Source organism: Zonotrichia leucophrys, chromosome 2, assembly GCF_028769735.1.
Source record: "Zonotrichia leucophrys gambelii isolate GWCS_2022_RI chromosome 2, RI_Zleu_2.0, whole genome shotgun sequence".
Classification (NCBI taxonomy): domain Eukaryota; kingdom Metazoa; phylum Chordata; class Aves; order Passeriformes; family Passerellidae; genus Zonotrichia; species Zonotrichia leucophrys.
The window spans coordinates 18,181,793-18,203,809 of NC_088171.1; the positions used below are offsets into that span (position 1 = coordinate 18,181,793).

Below are 22,017 nucleotides of genomic sequence, written 5' to 3' on the forward strand. Positions count from 1 at the left end.
GAAATGGGGCAAAATTAATGAAAAGAAGCCAGAGGGTTCTAATTTTTCTCAAGGAATTTGATGACTCCCTTTTACTGGCATCTTAAATGCTGTTTCTTAAAACAGATCACAACATGTGTAGTGTTTGTGCAGTGTCACACCCCAGTGGGTCTGTGAGGCACAGACCAAAAGGGTTACTCTAAAGGAATATGGCAATAACAGGAACTCCTCTGTAATTGCAGTGCTGATCTGTGTGACAGATACAACATTCTTTTCCCTCCTCATTTGATAGACGGAAATTAAAATATTTAAATAAAGATGGGATACTATAAAACAACTGTGCAAGAAAATTCACAAAGAATATGTGTGCTGTCAAAAGTTTTCAAGTTGTCATTAGCCAAGGGACTAAACACAGTAGTATGGAAAAGTGCTACTCATTTGTGAGAATCAATGAGAAACTAAACTCCAGATTGCTGGAAGGGACTAAGCATTTGAGGTTTTTATCAGACTCATCTTCTGTGAATTTGCTTACACCTATTTATCTGTTTTCTCAGCCTGTGGCTATTTGACAAAGTTCAAGATTCTTCTTCTATCTCTGTTTTATCACCAGATTCTAGGAACTAATGATAGTCTGGGTCAGAAGGTTAGCACTTTCTGGTTATTCTAGAGAAAGCTGTTTTCTCTTGTGCTTGCAGAATCCCCATGTGGACAGGGTTTTTAGTACAGAGCTACAAACTCACTGTATGTTTTTTCACAATGCTCATTTACTTTTGATCATTAATTCACAACACAGTTTTAAAAATGAGGTAAGATCATACATGTGGGTCTTGTAGTGTCTGAGCTGGCATGCTAAGATCCTCTGTTGAGGCTGGGAAACATGACTTCTAGTTCCACTGCTGTAATGTTCATGCATTTAATGCTAAATAATAACTGGGCAAAAGATAGATACTCCAGTTATTGTGGACTTGAATCCAAATGGACGTTTTCCTACCCAAGTCCAGTATAGCTGGCCATAGCATGATTGATGACCTCAATGACTTTTACATTATTATAGCAGGAGAAGAATTTTCCTTACACTCTTTGACTTGTGGAGCTGAGGAGGAAAAGCATCCCAAGTCTGCCTTTCCCAGAGTGTGGGCTGGCATTACATCATTATCACAAAAAGTACACACACCCTTAGCAATGCCTCCTGGCAGCCCAAAAGGAGTACCTGTGTAGGACTAGGGCAGTTCTGGAGGGTATGCTTCCTTAAATTATTCTTTTACCTGTAAGTTTTAAAATTTATTTGCTTCCCATCTCTGGAGAAAAATTATGGGATCAGAATTTTACCTTGCATGACTGAAGAGCCCTGTGAAATTGTTAATACCTTTTCTCATCCTACAGTATACATAGATTTTATTTCGATGTTTTAAATATTATCTTAGAGAATAAAAATAAGCAAGAGTACAAGGAAATCTCAGATTATAGTATGTGAAAACTAACCTGAGTTTTGAGGATTTATTGTGTTTCTGATATGCATACAAGTCAAAACTTTTGTTACAGTATGTTCTTGATTTCAGTTCTTGCTGAACTTTTTAAATGTTTGGGTGCTGTTTCTGCCATATGGTGATATGTGGTGTTGACATCTTACTGCCTCATTCTTAAACAAAAGAACCCATTTTACCAATGCTGAGCAAGTATAGAAAATTTAATAGCTAAATCAGAAATTAAAAAGTAAAATAATTTATTGTCTATAATCCTTATTGGCCAAGTTAACTGGTCTGAGTTCTGCTTTGATTTATGAGAGTTTGGTCGTTTTTTAAGATAGCTTACCTTCCTTGGATTAAGTACGGAGAATGCATGCAGGAGCCCTGGTACACAAAAAATTGCTGAATGTCTGAACAGATGATTACCAGCAATTCCATTTATGAAGTTTAATAATTTACTGTTTCCCAGAGTGTTGTTTAAGCTGAATGGCCTGCCTTGCTTTTACAGCAGGAAAGAAATATACCCAGGTGTTGCCAGAGGTCAGCTGGTAAGGAATACCTTGCTGTCAGTAAGTTCATTGTTTGTCGTTCTCTGTCCAAAGCCAACTTCCTCATTGCAAAACTCTGGCCTTCCCTGGAACTGGCTAGACTAGCTTGAGTTTGAAGCAGTTCCAAACCTGAGTGGTGGAGCTTTTTAGTTAAGGAATATCAACAAGGAAGACATAGAATTTTAAAAAAAGTAAATTTTTACATGAGTGACATTGTCGATCTACCCTGACAGAAGTAAGATATGTCTTACACTGTGGTAACTAGAATTCTGCTAGATGTACATCTACAGCAGTCTAAAACTTGCAATCATGTGTTATCCTGGCAATGGCAATAAGGCCAGGCTCAGTGCAGCACACTCAGTGGTGTGGTCAGCTCAGGAAACCAGCTTTAAAGCTCTCAGAGCTGCTCAAAGTTGTCAGTGCTTCAGTGCACATGTACCTGTACATCCTTGCAGAAAGGGGCTGTTCTGCCAGTGGGTGTGTGCCAGTTTACTGCATTCCATTCCCACTTGGCTCAGCATTGTTGGATTGTTTGCAAGGTATTCAAGGTACCTCTTAAAAATATATCAGTGACCTGGCACTTGACTGTTTTGAATGTGGGTGTACCCCAAAGGTTGCCTTTGGTATACATTTTGTTCTGGGTAAAGGAAGGCAAACTTTCCAGTCTTTACTGGGAAGTGATTCACATCATTCCCACTCATTTGTACAAGTCTCCAGATTAACAGCACTCACTAGGTGCCCTCTGAACTAGTTGTTCCTGCTTAAGCCTGGATAGTCCCTCTAGCTGCCTGCCATGAAAACTGACAGCTCATTTTCTACGCCCTTGAGGTCTTTTGTTCTTAGCTGTTCTTGAGAGAAGAAACCCAAAATCGTATTAATTCAAGTGGATGTTGTTTCTAAGTACAGCATTTTATATACTACCACTCAACTTCTGCTGATTCACTGAAGATATTTCATAGCCATACTTTAAATATCAGTTTGACTTTATCTATTAGCCAGAATAGGTTAACAGATCCTGTAAATGCCATACTGACATACTGTCCCCACCAATTTATTCATATTTCTCAGGAGGCAGGTTGCAAAGCAATTTAGTTACATACTAGGATCCAAGGGACAACTGAATGGTCTGTCATTGACTTCTTTTTGGTCAAAACCTTCCTGGAAGACTGAGTTGTAGGAGATGGAATGATGGTGTGAAGTGAAAGAGCTGCCCTAATGGGAATTCCCAGGTTGGAGGATCTGGTGTATCACCCAAGGGGACAAAACCAACATGGAACAGGCCTGATGGTCACATTCTTTGTTTTGAGTTTCCCTGATAAATTTTGGGAGAAAAAGGTAACCACATTTTAAAAAAAATTCTATATGAACCCTGCAGACTGTAGTAATTAGATGTGTGATAATGACCTTGTGTACATATTTAATAATTTTGTTATGCATTTAAACTGTTTTGTTAAAGCTGCTTTTTTTGCCATGATTAAAGAATCTTTGTTTCACTGAGCCCAGTATTAATGTATTCCAGATTCTTTTTCTTCAGAAGAGTAACAGATGTTCACAGTTTGGTGCAATTTTCAGATGAGCAATGCTGTTTATAATGAATTTTCCTGAGACCACCCAACTCATTTCACTTGTAACTTGAACTATGTCCAAGTGTTGATCTCAAGAGATGTAAAAGAGATGTAATAATTCTGTGCCCCACCCAGTTCAAAACACATGACTAAGTATAGATGGAATTTAAATATGTATACTTCCAATCTACACAGAAAGCTAACGTTTTATCATGTGTGCCATGAAAAATGGTGGTGGAAATAACATTCTTGCTTTAATTAATCAAGTATTCCTAGAATTAACTAAAATTATAAAACAAAGATGAATAAGTGAAAAACCACAACCCAGTAATTAAAACCAAAGAAATTGAGATTTATTCTGGAAAATGCAGATTTATTAAGCACCCAAAAAAAATAGAAATATAGCTTGGGATGAGGTGTGGGGATGTGACACAATGCATCACATCTTCTCAGAAACAGCTGCAATAAATTTTGTGCTACATTAACCAAAATACAGTATGATTTAGAGCTGTCTCTATCCAAGCCAATATATTTAATGTCAAATATTTAAAAAATATTTGTGTTGATAGGGTTTAGGGATATTAGAAAACAAGTATTGAGGAACTTTGGGTGACAGAAAATGAAGCTTCAATTCATATTTCTGCATTTATAAGAAATCTCAGAGACTCAATTATATCAGTTGGAGCAACTCACAAAGGAAGAAAGAAGCTCTGAATGACTTGAGACCATGAAAATTAAACAAACAGTTCTGAATTGACATTAATTGGTACTGAATGAAACAGATTTTTTTCTTTCCTGACATTTGTTGTACCTTGTATTTAACATTTAGTGCAGTGTTATTTTGAGATTATAAATTGAGAACTCAGAAAAAAAAAATGCACAGAGAGGTTTCCATGGCAACCATAGTGTGCAAATTATCTATGTGAACATTATGATCAGGGTAATGTCACACCATGGTATTGAGCTTTGCTGTTTGGCAGGTATGTATTTTACAACATGAGTTAAGTGATAAATGTAGATAGTTATAAATGGCTTTAAATCAATTATCTGAATTTTTTTTTTAGCAAGAGAATTGCTCTCCAGTGTGATGCAAGGAATTTCTTTATTTTTTTTGGAAATACCTTGGCTGGAGGGTTCTGAGCTGCATATAGAAAAACCATATAGAAAATGATTGGTTTTAGGGACCATGAATACCCAGCCTTGTCCTTTGCCAGCTCTCATTCTCCAGTAGAACCCCAGGGTTTTCATAAATGTGTGCAGTTGTGTCCCAGCAGCCGAAGTGTGAATGCAGAGCCTGACGGGATGCTGTGATGCCCCTGCTCTCAATGGCTTTTGTGTTTGCTTAGCTGCTTGCCAGCAATGAAGATGCTATTTCAGCATCTTCCTTTCAGCTGAAGCCAGAAATACCAAATGCAAAGGAAACAGTGCTGCTGTGAATACTGTAGAAAGAGAGGGTTTGGGTTTTTTTTGTGAAAAATAAATAAATTCATTAATCATTGCACCTCACTGTTATCTTTTTTTCTCTTTCCTTTTCTCAACTAGCAGCTTAAGGGCAAGCTGCCTCTTCAGTAATTCTTGTGTGCTGGTTGCTAATGAAATTCTACACTTTCTCATTTGGAAATGAAAAAATATTTTGTCAGTGCCTTGGTTACACATGCTGTGGTAGATATTAGAAACAATCTGCTTTTTATAGTCTTATAATAGTCTTGACTTGAATACATGCCTGACTTTTGAAGAGTGACCTGTCTTGCTTTACAACAAAAGACTCGTGCTTTTAAGCCTGAACTTAAAATCTTCTCAATCTCCAGTTTTTACTTAGTTTTAAAATAGTCTTCTGAGGAAATCAGTTACTTGCTTTGTTGTTGTTTGGACTTCTTTTTTTGTTTTTCTTTATGAAAATAAAAGAAATATTGAAACTTATATTAGAAAATGTATGGGATGTAACCTTCATTGCTGCTCTAGCTCTGTTTCCCAGGAAACGGATCAGAGCAGCATGAAATTTATCTAAAGCTCCCAGATCCGGTGCAGGAAAAGTGAAGGCAGGTCTAAAAACTGTCTTTTAAAGCAATGACTACTAAGGACCTCTTACAAAGCTGTGGTGTGAGAGTTTTGTGGAGAGTAGAGTCTGAGTGAAAGCCAGGGAGCCTTTTGGTGGGTCTGCAGAATGCAAACTTGGAGAAATTCTCATCTGGGCAATTTGACAACCTTTGCTTACAGCTGCTCAGGAAGGCTGATTTAACTTAGACAATCCATTCCCATGAGGACCACAAATAGTTCCTGGGGCTTTCTGTGGTCAGGTATCTGCAAAGGTGCTTGGAAGTCCCCAAACTTGTGCCCCCTGGTCTGTGAGCATGGACAATGTGGTTCCATCTGCACAGGGGGGCAGCTCTGACCCTCTGAGTGCTGCTTCTCCTTGCCCTGATTTGGGAGGGGAAGAAGAACAGCTCTAAATCCTTTAGTCCAGTAGATCTTCACCCACATTTTAAGTCCTGATGTGCCACTATTTACCTGTGAAAAACATTTGGCTTCAGAGGGCTGGATTTAGGAAATAAAAGCAGAGAATCCAAGTATTGTATATTTGTCAGTAGTTTGTAATGGTGAAGCTTCCTGGTGTTACCAGTAAACCACAATGTCACATTGTGCTACTGGAGCTATTATTAAAATTGGACTAATGCTCTCTTCCTATGGGTAGGAAGATTAGATTAGCACATGCATCAGTTTGGCAAAAAACTCACATTAACTATACTTATTTCTGCTCTTGCTTTTTCTGAAAAGTTCATATAGCCTGGCCATGACTGTGTATTTTTTCATTTGCCACCTTCTTTAAGGCCTCTTTTGTCTTGCCTTAAAAGCAGGGCTTGCATGTATCTCCTTTTTGTGATCTTAACTTTGTGTTCTGCTGATAATAAGTTGAAGCTAGAGCTGGTTGAGAATTCCATCAGAAGGAATTTCAACTAGAAATGTCTGTGAAATAAATTCAACAAAAAAAGAATTCTTTAAAAAATAACTTTTTTAACAGGAAAATCAAAACATACTGTTCTGTTGCATTTAGTTCCACCTGATTGGCCATATTTAAGTAATTGACCTCAAGGATTTTATCTTTGAGTCAGTTGAATAAACAAAGCTTTGGAAACTCTATGGCCCACTGAAAATATTTTTGATAGTAAGTGATAAATTTTGCAAAACTTTTTTCCCTGAAGAAAATGAAGTGAATTCCTCCAAAAAGAGCTGACATGTAAGCACATTTAGCCAGTTTCCAAAAACTGTTCCAAACCAAGAATGTGCTTACAGGTGTTTGGTCAAGTGTTGAGATGCTCCTGTCCTCCCATTTTGAAAGGGATAAATATGTTACTCAACCCTTGTCATACTAAGAAATAGCAAGCAAGGGAACACTATTCTAAAAAGAAAGATGCAACTTTTTCTAGTCCAGTAAACCCTAGAGTTTGAAGTTGGCTTAAAAACAAGCAGGAGATGCAGGAAGCCAGAGGAAGAAAGAAGTGAGACTGTGGTTTTCTTGTACACCAATACTAACAAGCTTTAGAAAATATTCATAATAAGACTAGTAAGATTTTTTTTGAAAAAAGGTAACATTTATGTTTTATTTTGTACAGTTATTTCAAATTTCAAAATTTTTTATTTCTTCTTTTAGAATGATCAATCTATGCAAGATATGCAGATAATTGGAGGAGATGATCTTTCAAAGCTGACTGGCAAGGTTTGTTCATTTTATATTTAAGAAAGAGAATAAATTCACTAAAAATACTTTAGAAGAGCTATATAATTTTTGTCAGATACTAATACTGGAATCAAAGTTATTAATTCTCTCTATTAAATTGCTGTGATGCCACTGTTTTCAGATTGCAGATGGCCAAAAAGGTCAGAATGTAGCCTCTCCATCCTTGTGCAGGATTTCCCAGTGGTTACACATGTACCATCAGCGAGACTGTGGGCAAAATTTGTGCTGTAATGTTTCCCCTTAGCTTGTTCATGTCATGGAGCTTTGGGTTTTTTTGCCTTCAATGGGTGTGTACAAGCAAACTGCACAATGCATATCTCTGTTGAATTCAGCATATGAGTTTAATACCATTTTGCCTACTGCACAAAATTCAGTTGTGGAGCCTTTCACTCAGAGAATCAGATGGGATTTTTTATTTCAGCATCAGGCTGGCTATATGACTGAATCTGCACTAAGCCTGAGCCTTGTGATAAGGAGAGAGAGTGGTTTGAGGCAGTGAAAAGGCCATTTTCATCCAACCATGGTAATACAAAGCAGTACTTTGAAGAGGAAGGAAGGCTTGTTTCATTAGGCAAATGGTCTGTGTGGCAAATGGTCAAAAAATGGATTCTTTACTTATGCATTAAGGCGACATAATACTTATCTAGTTATTTGTACTGTATGTGCAGTCACTGTCTTATTAGGTGGTTCTAGATAATATCAGTTTCTTCAAAGCACTCAAATGGAGCACTAGCAAACTCATTTGTTTTGTTGTACTATAGCACACAAGAAAAAGAAGAGGAAAACAACTTTAAATATTTCATTAATATTAAATAGGGTTTGATGCAACTAGAACTGAAATTTTAAAAATGCTATTATACTTATAATATTTTAGTGATATGTATGTACTCAATTTACACTTCTAAATACTCCTGCTGGGTGTTGTTTCCTAATTACCACTAAAGCGCTAATGATATTCTGGGGAAATATTAATTAATTTGCTACTTTCTAATATTCAAACACTGGAGTTACCTGTTTTTCTGTGATGATTTTGCATATGTTTCTCTACCTCACAGGCAGAACTGGCAGTGCATCTTACTTAACATTTCTCTTTTTGAACATAGTTCAAACACTTTCTAAACTTGCAGACCCAGCTCTCCTTCCCCATCTTCCAATCCCAAATTTCCTTGATTAATGGTTGCAGATATCAATATTATTTCCAGATATGATATTTCCAGTTTCACTTGAATTCACTGGGCAAAACATTATTTTTTGCATGACTTTCGTGTATTTATCTGTTCCCACATGTGTATGAGAGAGAAGGAAGATTTCACCCTATTAAGTCCTGCTCTTATAAAAAATGAAGTAAATTCTTTTCTTACAGTGAAAATCCTGGTAATATTTTTCTCAGTGGCATGGCTCTCCTGTTGCCAGATATGGAATGGGACACAAAATTTGGCTGTTGGGAGGCTGAGAGATACTTGGGGAGAAGACTGAGCAGCAGCATGGTTTAAGATAGCTGGGCAAGGAGGCTGGGATCTTGGGTAGGTGTGAGGCAGCTGCTCTGGGAATAAATTGCTGCTCAGGAGGGGAGCCCAGAGCTGGAAGCTGGGTGTGGAGGCTGAAGTGGGGCAGGAAGGGAGAGCTGGGACTGCCAGGGGAGCAGACTCTCAAAGGGCCTGTTTGGTGTTTGTTTGTATGTGGGGCTGTCTGACACAGCTGATGTAGGAATAAGGAAATAGCATTTTTGCCAGAACACGTGAGAACAGGGTTCCCTTGAGACTTATTTTACTGCTTGAAAAGCTGGAATGCAAAGCTTAGGCTCAAATGCTCATGGTTGTATGTCTAAAGTTGGATATGTGAAGGAGTGGCCTTATGTCCACAGATGCCAACTCCTCCATCTGTTGTTGACTTCAGCACTTAGAGCAAGTATTCAGCACATTTTACTAATCAGCCATTTGTGGGCTGATTCAGAGCCTCCTACAGGCCATGTAAATCTTTTCCTTGAAGTGTTTTTAGTACCTCTAAAAGCTGCTGCCTTTTAAAACTGCCGGTTCAGTAGGCATCCAATGTCACTGAGGGAATTAGTTGAAGACTTACTCAGAGAATTCGACTTCTTTGCTATCGAGCAAGCTGTGTTCTTCCTCTGCCTGCTTGGAGTATTGCATAACAAAAGATTGCAATGATATTGGAAAATTAATATACCAAGTTAAATCTCATAACTTACTCATCATGGAAGGTGTTTTCTAAAGCACAGGTGTGGGCTTGGAATATAAGTTACATTATGCTTCTGTAAAATTGAAAAGTATCAATAAAAGTAAACAGTTTTGAAACTTGGAGAGAAAAGATTCTGAGATTTTGATGTTGAATTGCCTTTCATTAAGTAATACCTGGAACCTCAGCTAGCCTATAATCTTAGTGAAGAACTAAGGCATGTTTGCTGCACGTTGGAAAAACAGATTACTGAGTGAACATGCTGGTATATATTCATGTTGGATTTTTTTTTTTCTGAGGAAGCCTAAAGAAAGCAAAAAAATTTAAAAGCTAATTAGAAAGAGGCTGTTAAGGAATAGTTCTTAGCTCTGTTAATAGCTCTTCAGAATAATATCTCCTCTGTCCTTCTCTACAATATGCTTTTGTTTATAAAATTATTATAAGCCTGGCAAAAATGTATAATGACCCAAACCACTGAAAAGAGAAATATGAGAGTTGGCATATAGACCCAAACTGCCCAAATTGTTACCTGAAGAAAATCATCCCCCATTTGAAATTATTCTTCTGTAAAGAAAGTCACTGAGGCAAGGATAAAGTTTTCCATGGCACACATCATTAATTAAGGTACTTGAATAATGAAGCCTGATACAGCTTAACAGTCTAATGCTTTGTAAGCATTTCTATCCAGAAAAAAATATAATTTAATAGTCATGTAAGTATTGAACATAAAGTTTCTCAGTATCTGATTTCATAGTAAAGTAGTTAGTTTTCAAAGTTACTTTAAAGCTGAAGTGCTCACTTGGGTAAAATTTATCATTAATGTTTGTAAAGGGGAAAACATTTTGAAAATGGGATATAATAAATTACTGTTAAGAAATCTGTTTCACAACAAGATGGCAATGAAAATGTGTGGAGATGAGGTGAAAGAACAAATAATATAACCCTGCTTTGTATCAACACTGTAACCATACTGTATAATACTGTAAAAATTCCTGACATATTTTCAACCATTTGTGACATTTGAACAAAGTAAATTTTAAAGCATCTAGAAACTTCAGTAGGTTCAGCTGTACCAGAGTTGTGAGTAGCACTGCCATTTATCTCTTATAATTGTATGCATGTATATTTTGTCTGAGAAGCTTAGGATCTGGTTTTGTAGTCCAAAATCTCTAATGACAGGAATAATTCTGTATATCACTCCGTATGTAAAACATGTCCTGTTACCTTTCAAAAAGCTCCTATACCACTTTGACTTGTCTCCTTGCAAATGAGACAAGTTAGATAAAAACATAAATTTAAAGTTTATATATTTTTGCAATTAAATACTTATTACAGTTGTATAATATATTTCATGTCAAACTTAGATCCATATGTACTGTCACTGTCCCTATTTCTATATAGCATAGAAAGTGAACAAAATAATCATTATTAGTTTTTAAGTTAATAAGAACTTCAAATCGAGACAGAGTAGTTATACAGTTAGTACTATACAATTATGGAGCCACTGAATTTTAAAAATTCTGTCAATTCTTATATGCCAGTGGTTTTGTCATTTTCAGTGAAGTGTAGAAGGTCATAAATAGCCATCAAGAAAAAAAAGAAAATTAGTATTTGTGTTTTCCCTGCACTTGGTTGTGTTAGTTTGAGAATTCCATCCTTACTCTGATGGTCTCCTAAAATGACTGATCAGCTCATACAAAAAAGAACTTTCACTCAGAAGAAGATATCCTCCATGCAGCTCTTCTCAATTCCTTCTGGCAGGATTTGTGCTATAAAATCTCCAAACTTCTTTTATGTGTCTTGCCTAAATCAATTTATCCACTGTCTACCATTTTCTTGCCCAGCTTGTCATTTGGGAAGATGTTTAAGGAACAGAAAGCATTCTCACTTTCTTTTCTTAAGCCTTTCTTTTCATTCCTATTTTATTGAGCCATTTTCTATGCATGTCATAGGCTCCAGCAAGAGTTCTGAGAGCTGTTGGTCGTTCTCCTAAATATGTTAGCATGTCAGTATTTAATAAACCATGCATGTGGCAGCTGTCTAACACAATGTTTTATTCTCTAGATTAATATACATATTATTCTTACCATTCCAAGTTTCTTTCTCAGAATTCTGTTGGTTCTATACTTATTCTCTCCATTAGTATTCACTGTGTTGACTAATGTTGTGATTTCTTCCCCTATATGCATTCCTTTCCAGAGTAATGCCCATAAATTTGCAGAATCAATAATGCCATTCTCTTTAGAACACTATGTACATGAGAGACAATTTATATGACAATAAAGATATACAAAATTCACTATACACTTTGGCAATAGTCATGTCCCCCACTCACCTCAACATCTTACTTTATTCCTGTCAGACATGCAGCCTTGCCTTTTTCATCTTTTCAAAGGTTGATTTTATGTGTCTTGAAGCAGTGCACATCTTCAGCACCTCTGCTTAACTGCCAGATTTAGTCACTTCTGTTGTTCTGCCTTTTTTCTTAATTAGATTTGATACTGTCTATTCTTCTGACAGTTGCCATCCTTAACTGTTTTTTCTGAAGCAAAAGACACTATCTTTTCCTTTTCCAAAGTCAATCACCTTTCTTTGCACTTCTTTCTTAGATAATCTGTTCTACTGTTCATCATTACTTTCTTTTGTTGTTGTTGTTTTGGAGAAAGGAAATAATAAAAAACTTTTACAGCCTTCCTATCCCATTTTTCACATGGGCTCTGCTCAGCCACTATCTGCTTGCTTCTACATCTTACCTGTTCATAATCCTATTTCACCTATGTCCAGAAAATCCTCATCCAATTCCAGATGACCAGAGGAGTGTACTTCTTCATGCAAGTGAGAAATGGAGACATAAGTAATTCCTGAATTACCTTTAGATTAATTATGGTAGTTTGTTCTATTTTCATGCACAAGAGAAGGATGCTGTGAAGATGGCTGCAAGTGGAACATGAGTGTGCACAGCATTTGACACAACACTCTCTAAGAACAAAGCATCAGGTCCTCCATTATGTCCCCACTCTGTTTTAACTCTTAGTGATTCTGAACTTGTTTTGCACATTTTAAATAGCTGGAGTTTGTACACATGGACTCTTAACACATTAACCAGTTTGCTCCCATCAGCAGCTGCTACTGATGAAACCAAGTGTCTGAGAAAAACCCCATTTTTGAGATGTCATATCTGTCCTTCCAAGTATGCTGAAAGATGTGGATGAACCCAACAGAAAAGATGAAAATCAGATATATGTGACTTTTTCTAGAACTCTGTAGAAAGTTCCTAGCTAGATGTCTCATTTTAGAGAAGGCTTTCATATTATTTTCTGACATTGTGATGAAATGCTAATATCTGTGGATTTCATTCCTGTGTGCATAACATAAAATTATTTCACTTCTCACAGGAGTCTATTTAGCTACCTTTGAACCTCTTCACTGAAACTTTATGCATTTTTATTTAATTTTTATTTGATGGTGATTCTTCAGCTCTATGGCACTGTCATAAAATGTCTTGTTTAACCACTGGTACCTGAGGTTCCACAAATACAGTGCTAAGAAAGCAAGTACTGCATGTGTGATGAGTAAACTGATAATCCATTAAAAATTCTGTTTGAAGAATCACATTATCAATTTATGTCATTCTGATGATATGGAGTACACATGAAAAGGTGTCTTCAGAAAGAATCTAACTGATAATGCAGACTACTGAATGGAAATTTATCTAAAGGGAATCAAAATACACTATATTGTTGCTTTTAATCCCCTTATTCTCATAAAACAAAACAAAAAAAGAAGTAGAGATTGATAAAACTGAGATTTTGTGGGGGGAAGGTGGTAGGGCTTTTGGGTTGTTTTTTTTTAATAAATAGGCTTTCACTTCTAGAAGTGGAAAAATAAATGAACTCACCTTTTCTTGTGACTGTGTATCCATGCATATTTTGCAAGCTGGTATCACTAACATGTTACAAGTACTCCCAAGTAGTTTAAGAATAGTTCTATCCAAGAAAGAGACAGGAAGGAACTCAGGATATTAATGGGGATTTGAAGATAAAAGTGTTTCCATCAGTCCAAATTATGCCAATCTTCCCACATTAAGGTTCCTTTTTTTCCTTTGTTTTTTTTTCCTTCCCAGGACAGTTAATTGGCCTGATCATAAACAGGGCTTTGTTTAGAGATTCCTTTATCTTAAGGTCCAAAAGCATCTTCCGGGTGATTAGAATGAAGGGTTTCAAATGATAATTTCTTCACTACAGTACCTACAGTGTATCTTTTAAACTACCAACAATTTTGATTTAGAGGCTTGATGGAGAAGCCTCCATATATCAGGCATGTTATACCAACAGTCAACTGTCATCACTGCTAAAATGGTGAACCTAATTTTCTTTTCTGAATGTGAACAGTTTTTTGCCTTTTACTGTGGCCTTTTTAAATACCTTTTCCTACTGGATTAAGCTGTTTGCCATTGTCAAATTTATATTGCCATATGGTTGCATATTTGCCTATCACACAGTCATTACTTAAGCTTCTTTTAGATAAACTAATCCATTGGAAGCCTGCTGTACAGTACTGGCATACTGTAGGATGTAAATGAGACAAGGTTTGAAGGTGGAATTAACAACATGAAATTATTAGTAGGCAACTGATGTAGTTGGAAGAAATGAAATTTCAAGCATGCAGATCCTTCTGTTGGTCTGAATAGAATCAGCAAAAGTCAAGCTAAGTACAGATTGGGAGAAACTCTTCATTTTAACCTAATGTGGTAATCAGACAATTTGGGATAAGAGAAGTGATTGCCCTACATAATCACCTGCCCTGTGACCAGAGGGGCAGATAAAAATGTTAAGAATTCCTCTGAGCTAAAATAAGAGAGGAAATTATCAGCTGTGGAACACTGATAAATGAGTTGAAGGGCAGCTGCAGTGGAGGATTATAATGTGCTGTAAAGGACTATTTTATTCAGTCCATGATTTCGAGTGCATACAGCAGTTCTGAATTTTTGTTCCCAGGCTCAGCTGTTGAAGGTATTTTGTGGTCTCTCTCAGGCTGTGGGCTGAAAGGTCAAAGTTCTTTTGTGAAAAATGTTCCCCCACTGGGAAATGGGCTGTTAATTAAATAAAAGCTATTACTTCCTGCTACAAACCTTACTTCACTCTAAAGTATTTTTTTCAGTTCTCAAATAATTTTTATTTTCTCAGTTTTAAGTTCTTTCTGTTCTTTTCTTTCTACTAAAGCATAAAAATGTGTGTATGCTATTCTGCTGATTTTATGCTGAAACATTTAAGGAGAAAATACCTTCTTTATGTACCTACCTGATTTTCTTGCTATATATGTGAGGGCTGAGTTTGTCCTCTTAGCTGTAGTGTTGCATTAAATGCAGTTGTTTATTTAATTATTAAAGTAGGCTTTCAGGGAAATACTCCCCCTTTCTAAATGTGCAGCTTAGAATTTTTACCTTGTTAAAATGTCACAATTTGTATTAGTTCAAAGACAGTTTTCCTCAAAGTCTTACTCCATGCTAACTTCAAAGTACTACTATTTCATAGCAATTTTCCTTTGAAAACAGTGTTCTGAATGGAACATACAATCCAAGTCTAGAAAAAAAATTGTTATTCTGTTTCAGGAAGATGAAAAATAATTTCCATAGCACTTACTACTGTCAGGCAGGAGGCAGACATGCTCTCATTACTCTGCTTGGTCTTGTTAGCTGACATTGTTCCATTTATTACTGACCTGTGGGAAGGCAAACAATAGAAATATATTGACTCAGTGCTGGGGTAGTTTTCATCTTACTGCAAATCAGGATTTTTTTAAATGTACTGTAAAAACAACATACTTTTCTTCACTGTATAAATGTGTGTGGCTTTTAAAAGGAGGAAATAACAGATTTTCAATTTTTGCATGTTTTCTGTTCATTGTTAAAAAAATTAACATTCGCAGAGAGTTCTCTTTAGCATGAGAGACAGATTCTCATGCTACCTGGGGGTTAGAAATTATTTCTTCCTTATTTTACATAGTACTAGTATTGTCAAAAACCTCCTTTTTCTAGATGACCAAAGACATGCTGCTATGGGCCATTTTTACTACTGTCTAGAAATGTATATGGAAATGCAAATTTTATTTTTGTGGAGATCCAGCTCATACCACAAATATTATTTCTGCTCAGTTCAAATGTTCATGTACAGAGTTGCAAATTGTGTGTGCCCTGATCACTCAAAACTGGAGAATTTTTAACTTCACAGCACCCCTTTGCATTCAAAACCACAGAGGACAATTTTAGGACCACTGCTCTTTAATGTTTTTATACAAGATCTGGGCTCATCAATTGAATGTACATTAAGAAAATTTGCTAATGATGATAAAGCAGGATGGGCTGTGAACTCCCTCAGAGGTAGAGGGGCCTTACAGAGAAATCTGCATAGGCTGGAGAGCTGGGCAATCACCAGTTGTATGAAATTTAACAAGATTCTCCATCTGGGACAGGCTAATCCCTATTATATGTAAAGACTGGGGAATGAGAGGCTGGAGAGGAGCACCGTTAAAGGGACCTGGGGGTCCTGGTCCATGGCAAGCTGAACCTGAGCCAGCAGTGCCCTGGGGCCAGGAGGGCCAGCCCTGTCCTGGGGGGCATCAGGCACAGCATGGCCAGCAGGGCAAGGCAGGGATTGTCCTGCTCTGCTCTGCTCTGCTCTGGGGCGGCCTCACCTCGAGTGCTGGGGTCTGCCACAATGCAGGAAGGACTTCTGACTATCAGAGTGTGTCCAGGACAACCAGGTTGCTGCAAGGACTCAAGGGCAAGACTTCTGAGGAGTGGTGAGGTGACTTGTGTTGTCCAGCCTGGGAAAGTGAAGGCTGAAGGGTGCCCTCATCACAGCCTACATCTTCCACAAGATGGGCAGTGCACACAGCTCTCTAGGGATCAGCAACAGCAGAGGAAATGGAATGAAGCCATATCAAGGGAAGTTCGGATTGGACTGTTGGAAAAGGTTCTTCACTGAAACTGTGTTCAAGTCACTGGAACAGGCTCTCCAGGGAAGTGGTCGGGGTCTGAAGCCTGTCAGAGTTACAAGAAGCACCTGGTCAATGTCATATGGTTTAGTTGTAGGTAGTCCTACATAGAGCAGGGAGTTGGACTTGCTGGTCCTTATGACTCCCTTCCAACCTGAGGTGTTCTTTGACTCTGTGTTACACCAGCCTACCTTCTGCCAGCTACCTGGTAAAAAGCTGTGTAAACACAGAATGAATCACATCCAAATCTGAGCTCCCAGCCATCCCTCTGATCTATCAGTAATGGCAGCTGATTCTTTTGCAATGTTGATTCTTTCGCAATGACTCAATAGGAAGGTGTTTCATTCTCTGAGGCCAGCATCCCTTTTTATTTGGACTATGTATGAAATCTTTCCAGAACATATTTTTAAAAACTGACTGTATTCTGTCTCACTCTAAGATATATTAGCACCATTATTAGATTTCTGGATATACTTCAGAGATTGTATTGGTGAACATGGCTCTGCTCAGAAATTAAGCCATCTTTAGTCTAGTCAACATGTCAGTAAATATTCCTATACACTGTTCTCTGAGTTTTAAAAGTAGATAGAACCCAGAAGGCTGGATTACTTTTCTTTTCATGTGGTTTCCTTCTTTGTAATTGCTTCAAATATATCTGAGAGGACAAAAACATTCTTGATCTATGTGGTATGGGAGCTACAAACACACATACTTGAGAAGGATCTTTTCTTCAGTGTTCTTTAGCATCCTGTTTGTCCAGCTATCAGTGATTGCTGCAGCACCACAAGCTGATGAGTTTTACCAGTCCCTGCACACCAGCTCACATAGGGACTCACAGTGAAGCTCAATAAGGTCTTCCATGTAACTGACCTTTCACAAGAGATGCTGGGAGCAGCCAGCTGTGCCTTTAGGATGATGGTGACATCCCTGACAATGTACTAATTTGTTGTATCCATTGCATTCTTCTTTCATCCTCTGCAATCCATCTGATCAAGGATAAACTAATCTATTTCAACCAGTTTTAGCTGGGCATCACCACTATCTAGTCTGGGACACTGTATATCAAAACATTTCTTGGCAGTTTGCTCTTCTACTTTGCTATTCCATCCCTTTTCTGAAATCATCTATCTGTAGACTGCTCCAGCAATAGAAAGGCAGGGGACAGGCAGCAACACAGTCAGTTTCTCAGCACAGTATTTTGTAGGAGAGGGTTTGTGTACCAGAGGATAGCAAACCACTCTGAATGTCTTCAGTCCTAAGCAGCAGTTAATGACTGAAGAGTAGGGAGACTTTAGGCACAGTAACCCTGCATAATGATAACAGAGATCAAAGTATCACTCTGAACAGTTAGGATGCCTACTTACTTATAGTAACAAAATGTTTTCATATCTAAATATTTTATAGTAGCTTTTCCACTGCAAAGGCCTTACCTACATGATTTCCCTGTAGTACAGAAAATCCTCATCTGTGTTTTGGAAATAATGAGAATGGACATAATACAAAACAGCAACTGTGTTTTCTAGGCCATAAGATGGCCTAGACATCTTATAGGAACTTCCCCAGTGTATATGATTTGCAACAGTTGGACTCCTTGACTCTATGGATGAGAGACAAAATCCTTCCTTGTGAAGTTAGTCAATAAATATGAGATCTTACACATCAGCCGAAGTCATGTGCAGGTGACTATCAATCCTAGAGCCAGACAAACCTTTCAGGCATGTCTGGATCCACATTAATCCTCTTTCCTTCATATGAGTCATTTCTGATAAGGAGACATAGACAAAATTGAATTTCTGTTAGGTGTGTGACTGGTTGGAAAGCTGTTCTCCAGAAACAGTTAATTATGCTTCACTGTCAGACGAGATGCATTAAAGCATGCTCTCCAAAACTTAATTCATGATTGAAAAGATGAAATTAGCATTTAATGGTACTCATACTACCTGGAAAAATACTACAAGATATAATGATCTTAAGAAATTATTTTAAGAATTTGGTTCAAAGAATGACATGTAACAACAATAAAGATGAACACCAACATCTGTGTTTATACAGAAATAATCTTTTGCATAAATGCAAGTGAGGGAGGACTGACTCAGCAGCAGTCCTGGAGACAAAAGATGTATCACAAGTTGCACATGAGACACCAGTATATTTTTATATAGTATGTAAGTGTTGTACTGGGATACATGGAAAGGAGGATTATTTATAAACCATACAAAGTGGTTCTTTTATTCCTCTTGACACTGGAAAAGACTCTGGTTTGGAACACCACAACTGGGGAAGGATTCTGACCAACTGGACCAATTCCAGAGGAGAACAAAAGAGTGATCAGAAAGCTAGGAAATATAACTTGTGAGAAAACATTAAATAAATAGAGGCTGTTTAATCTGAAGAAGAGGAAATATGTCTTTCAAATATAGAAGAGAAAAGAGAAGAAAAAGAGCATTTTCCATGTTCTGTTCAAAATAAGTTCAGGCCAAATATCAACAGAAGTTTTCTTATTATATTTTTGCTCTTAGATAATGAGGTATTGAGACATATTCCCTGGGGAGATTCTGAAGTACTCATCATGTTCTAGAAGAGGTAAATCGGATATCTGTGAAGGATAGTTTAAAATTTCTGCTGTAGCCCAACAGAAGATGATCTTTCATGGTTTCTTCAGACCCATTTTCTATTAGGTCTATGATTATTTTTTCTCACAAGTTAAATAGTAAGGACTGTGTAAGGACATACTCCTTATTGGTTAGCCCAAATTCCATGGCCAAGGAGGCTGCTGTCCCCTCATTCTGTCCAACTTTGTGATTTCAACATGTGAGCGAGCAAAAGAATCCCTTAATCTTGACAGAACAGCTGAAGCAACTGTGGTAGCAAAGAAATTTATTTATCTGTGCATGAAATGTCTCAGGACTTCGCTGTTCTCAGTCTGTCACAGTGCACTAAGCGATGCACAGATAGATGCTGATGGCCATGCCCTGTGTCCCTTGGGACCTTACTCACACCTGTGGGCACAGGAACACCAGCTCAGCCCTGGGCTCTTGGGCCATGACTGATCTGTGCTCTGTGGGTACCAACCTTCAGCTCAGCTGCAGCCAAACCTGTACATGACTGCAAGCATTGGCCCAGACCCTGACTCACAGGCTGACTTTGTTGAACCTGTCTCAAGACTATGGACCTGCCTTGAGATCTGTGGGCTGTGTTTGATCATGGTTACTCTCATTGGGCCTGGTACTAAAGGGTTCATTTCCATTTTTAGTTCTGGTGAGGTTCTTTTCTTGTCAACTCTTTTGCTCTCTCCCTATATTATATATATATGTATGTATGTTTGTGTATGTGTATGTGTGTGTGTATGTGTGTGTGTGTGTGTGTGTGTAAACAAATCAATATTTATATATATCACCAGCTGCACAGGTTCCTTGGGGTGGTTAAGCCATTACTCCTGCACATTATCTTCAGGTGTCCACTGACTGAATCAAGTAATTTCCTTATGCCTCAGACCCAGGTGTCCTGACCTAGTCCTCAGAAGTGTTTTTCCCACTTATGACTTCATACAGGAAGCCAGATGAGATCCAAATTGGTTTTGGATCCAAATGGTTTCCTTCAAAAACTATGTTCCTACACACCTATCATAAGCTTCTCCTGAACATGGTTTTGGCTCTTCATCCCATCTAGACAACTGATACACTTCCATTCTTTCTTGAAGGGAGAAGTTTCTAGAGGCAGGATATCTTTAGACTTTTGTTAGGAGGCCTTTAACTTTTTGCCTTTACAGGACTAGCTTGAGATCCAAAATTGTTTGTGTCAGCAGCTGAGAGGTTGAAAGTCAGGAGTGCTGAGCAGGATAACCACCAGTGAAACCTGTTATGAAAACACCAAAAAGGAGCCTCCCTCCAAGATTAATATACATTCCACCAGAGCTCAGTCTAAATTAGTGGCTTTCTTGAGTGGTATCTCCATTGCTGACATTTGCTCAACTGCTGCCACGAGTTCCCTCCACACCTTTACCAAGTGTTTTACCATTTCAGAAGCATCCAGGTATAATGCAGTGTGTGGTAATGTGTTTCTGCAGTGCTTAATGCATGAAGTATGCCATGTTTCCCTACCAAGCACTGTGAGTGTTAGGAATAGCTGCAGTGTGAATATAAATATGGATAATCTATATTAATAATTTCTGGTTTGAATATTTAAAGCTATTTATATATTGGTTAATGAAGCTGTTAAAGGTGTGCTGGTTGTGAGCATGCTGCTTTCACACACTCCTCGTCTGTGTGTCTGAGTCTCTCTTACTCTCGGCCTTGGGTTTTTGTTATGGAAAAGGAAGTTAAACAGTCCCCTTGTTCTGTATGTAGCAAAGCCAAGCAGCCTGACAGAAAGGAAGTGGAATGTAAGCTAGGCTGGTGGATACTGCATGGATATGAAACTATGTGGTCTGGAGGTTTTGCAGGACACACAGTGTGCGCATCCATGTAAGGTGTATACACTGATAGATAGATAAAGGTATTTGTGAAATAACTTTCCTCTTGCTACTGCAGGTTTCACTTCAGAAAGGAGATCTTAATGCAATATTGTAAGAGTCCATCCCTTTGATCATGCATATGATCATGCCTACTAATAAATAGATTTTTATTTATTCTAATAAGGACATTGCATCTTAATATTGCTTTTAGTAGAAGAACTGAAGTCTCCTTAGACACTGTACTTCCTGGAACAGTAATGAACCCTTTCAGCAAAAAGGATTCAGCCTGTGTGATGATACTGTCATAAAATTTGACATCACTGCTCTTGGCTGGGCCACTCCCCTTCTCTTCAAATAACACTGATTTCAGCAGCAGTATCTGAAGAGAAAGAGGGTGCTTTGCAGTATGAGAGTGGGTGTTACAACTTGGCCTCTAATCCTTTACTGTGAAGTTGCTTGAGTGTGGGAGGAGGGAGGAAGAGCATTTATTTCAGAGAAAGAATATTGTTGTTGTATTCTCATACTAACATTGGAAATAGTATTTTAGTGAACTTTAGGGTACACTGCAGTACACAGCTAGAGACGCTGGAATGAAGTAAAGCTCATCCTATTTGGATTTCTTCCATCTAATTTTATTTTCCAAAGCTACATCCGTTCTTGGACAAAGAGGATAATCTAGACAGAACTGAATTAAGTTGTGGTCCCTGACTGCAGGGCTTGCTCTTATGGCTGGCTCTTTTTCAGGGCACAGAAATGAAACAGGAAACTCCTTGTGTCCTACTGTGTTGTACATATGTACATGGACCTATCTTCATTTCCCTTTTTTAAACATTTATTTCTTTTACTATGTGAATATTATGTAATTGTATTCCTTTTTGTTTCTTCCAGAATGTTCTAATTGTGGAGGTAAGCTGGGTGCTTATGTCATATTGTACTTAGATAAAGCCACACAGCCAACTTATGATGGGCTGTTCAGTTTCTAAATCCTGTCTGTGTTTACACTTCTCTCGCTGGGAGGTGGTGAAGAGGGAGAGGGGTTGATTTGCTTAATGGCCTCTCAGTCTTTTTGCAATTGCATGAC

At 37.8% G+C, this 22,017-nt stretch overlaps 1 protein-coding gene across 3 annotated transcripts in view; it reads left to right on the forward strand.

Moving 5' to 3' along the window:
• PRTFDC1 (phosphoribosyl transferase domain containing 1) overlaps positions 1–22,017 on the forward strand; it is a 43,382-nt gene that overhangs the window by 15,636 nt on the left and 5,729 nt on the right. For 2 of the 3 annotated variants that reach the window (XR_010439088.1, XM_064704098.1), the window contains exons 4-5: positions 7,208–7,273; positions 21,825–21,842. Coding sequence is in view for 2 of the 3 variants with exons in the window: in XM_064704098.1 (XP_064560168.1) it covers positions 7,208–7,273; positions 21,825–21,842 (84 nt within the window). In the remaining variant the exon portion in view is untranslated. The remainder of the gene's footprint in view (positions 1–7,207; positions 7,274–21,824; positions 21,843–22,017) is intronic. The other variant, XM_064704099.1, reaches the window with a different exon arrangement.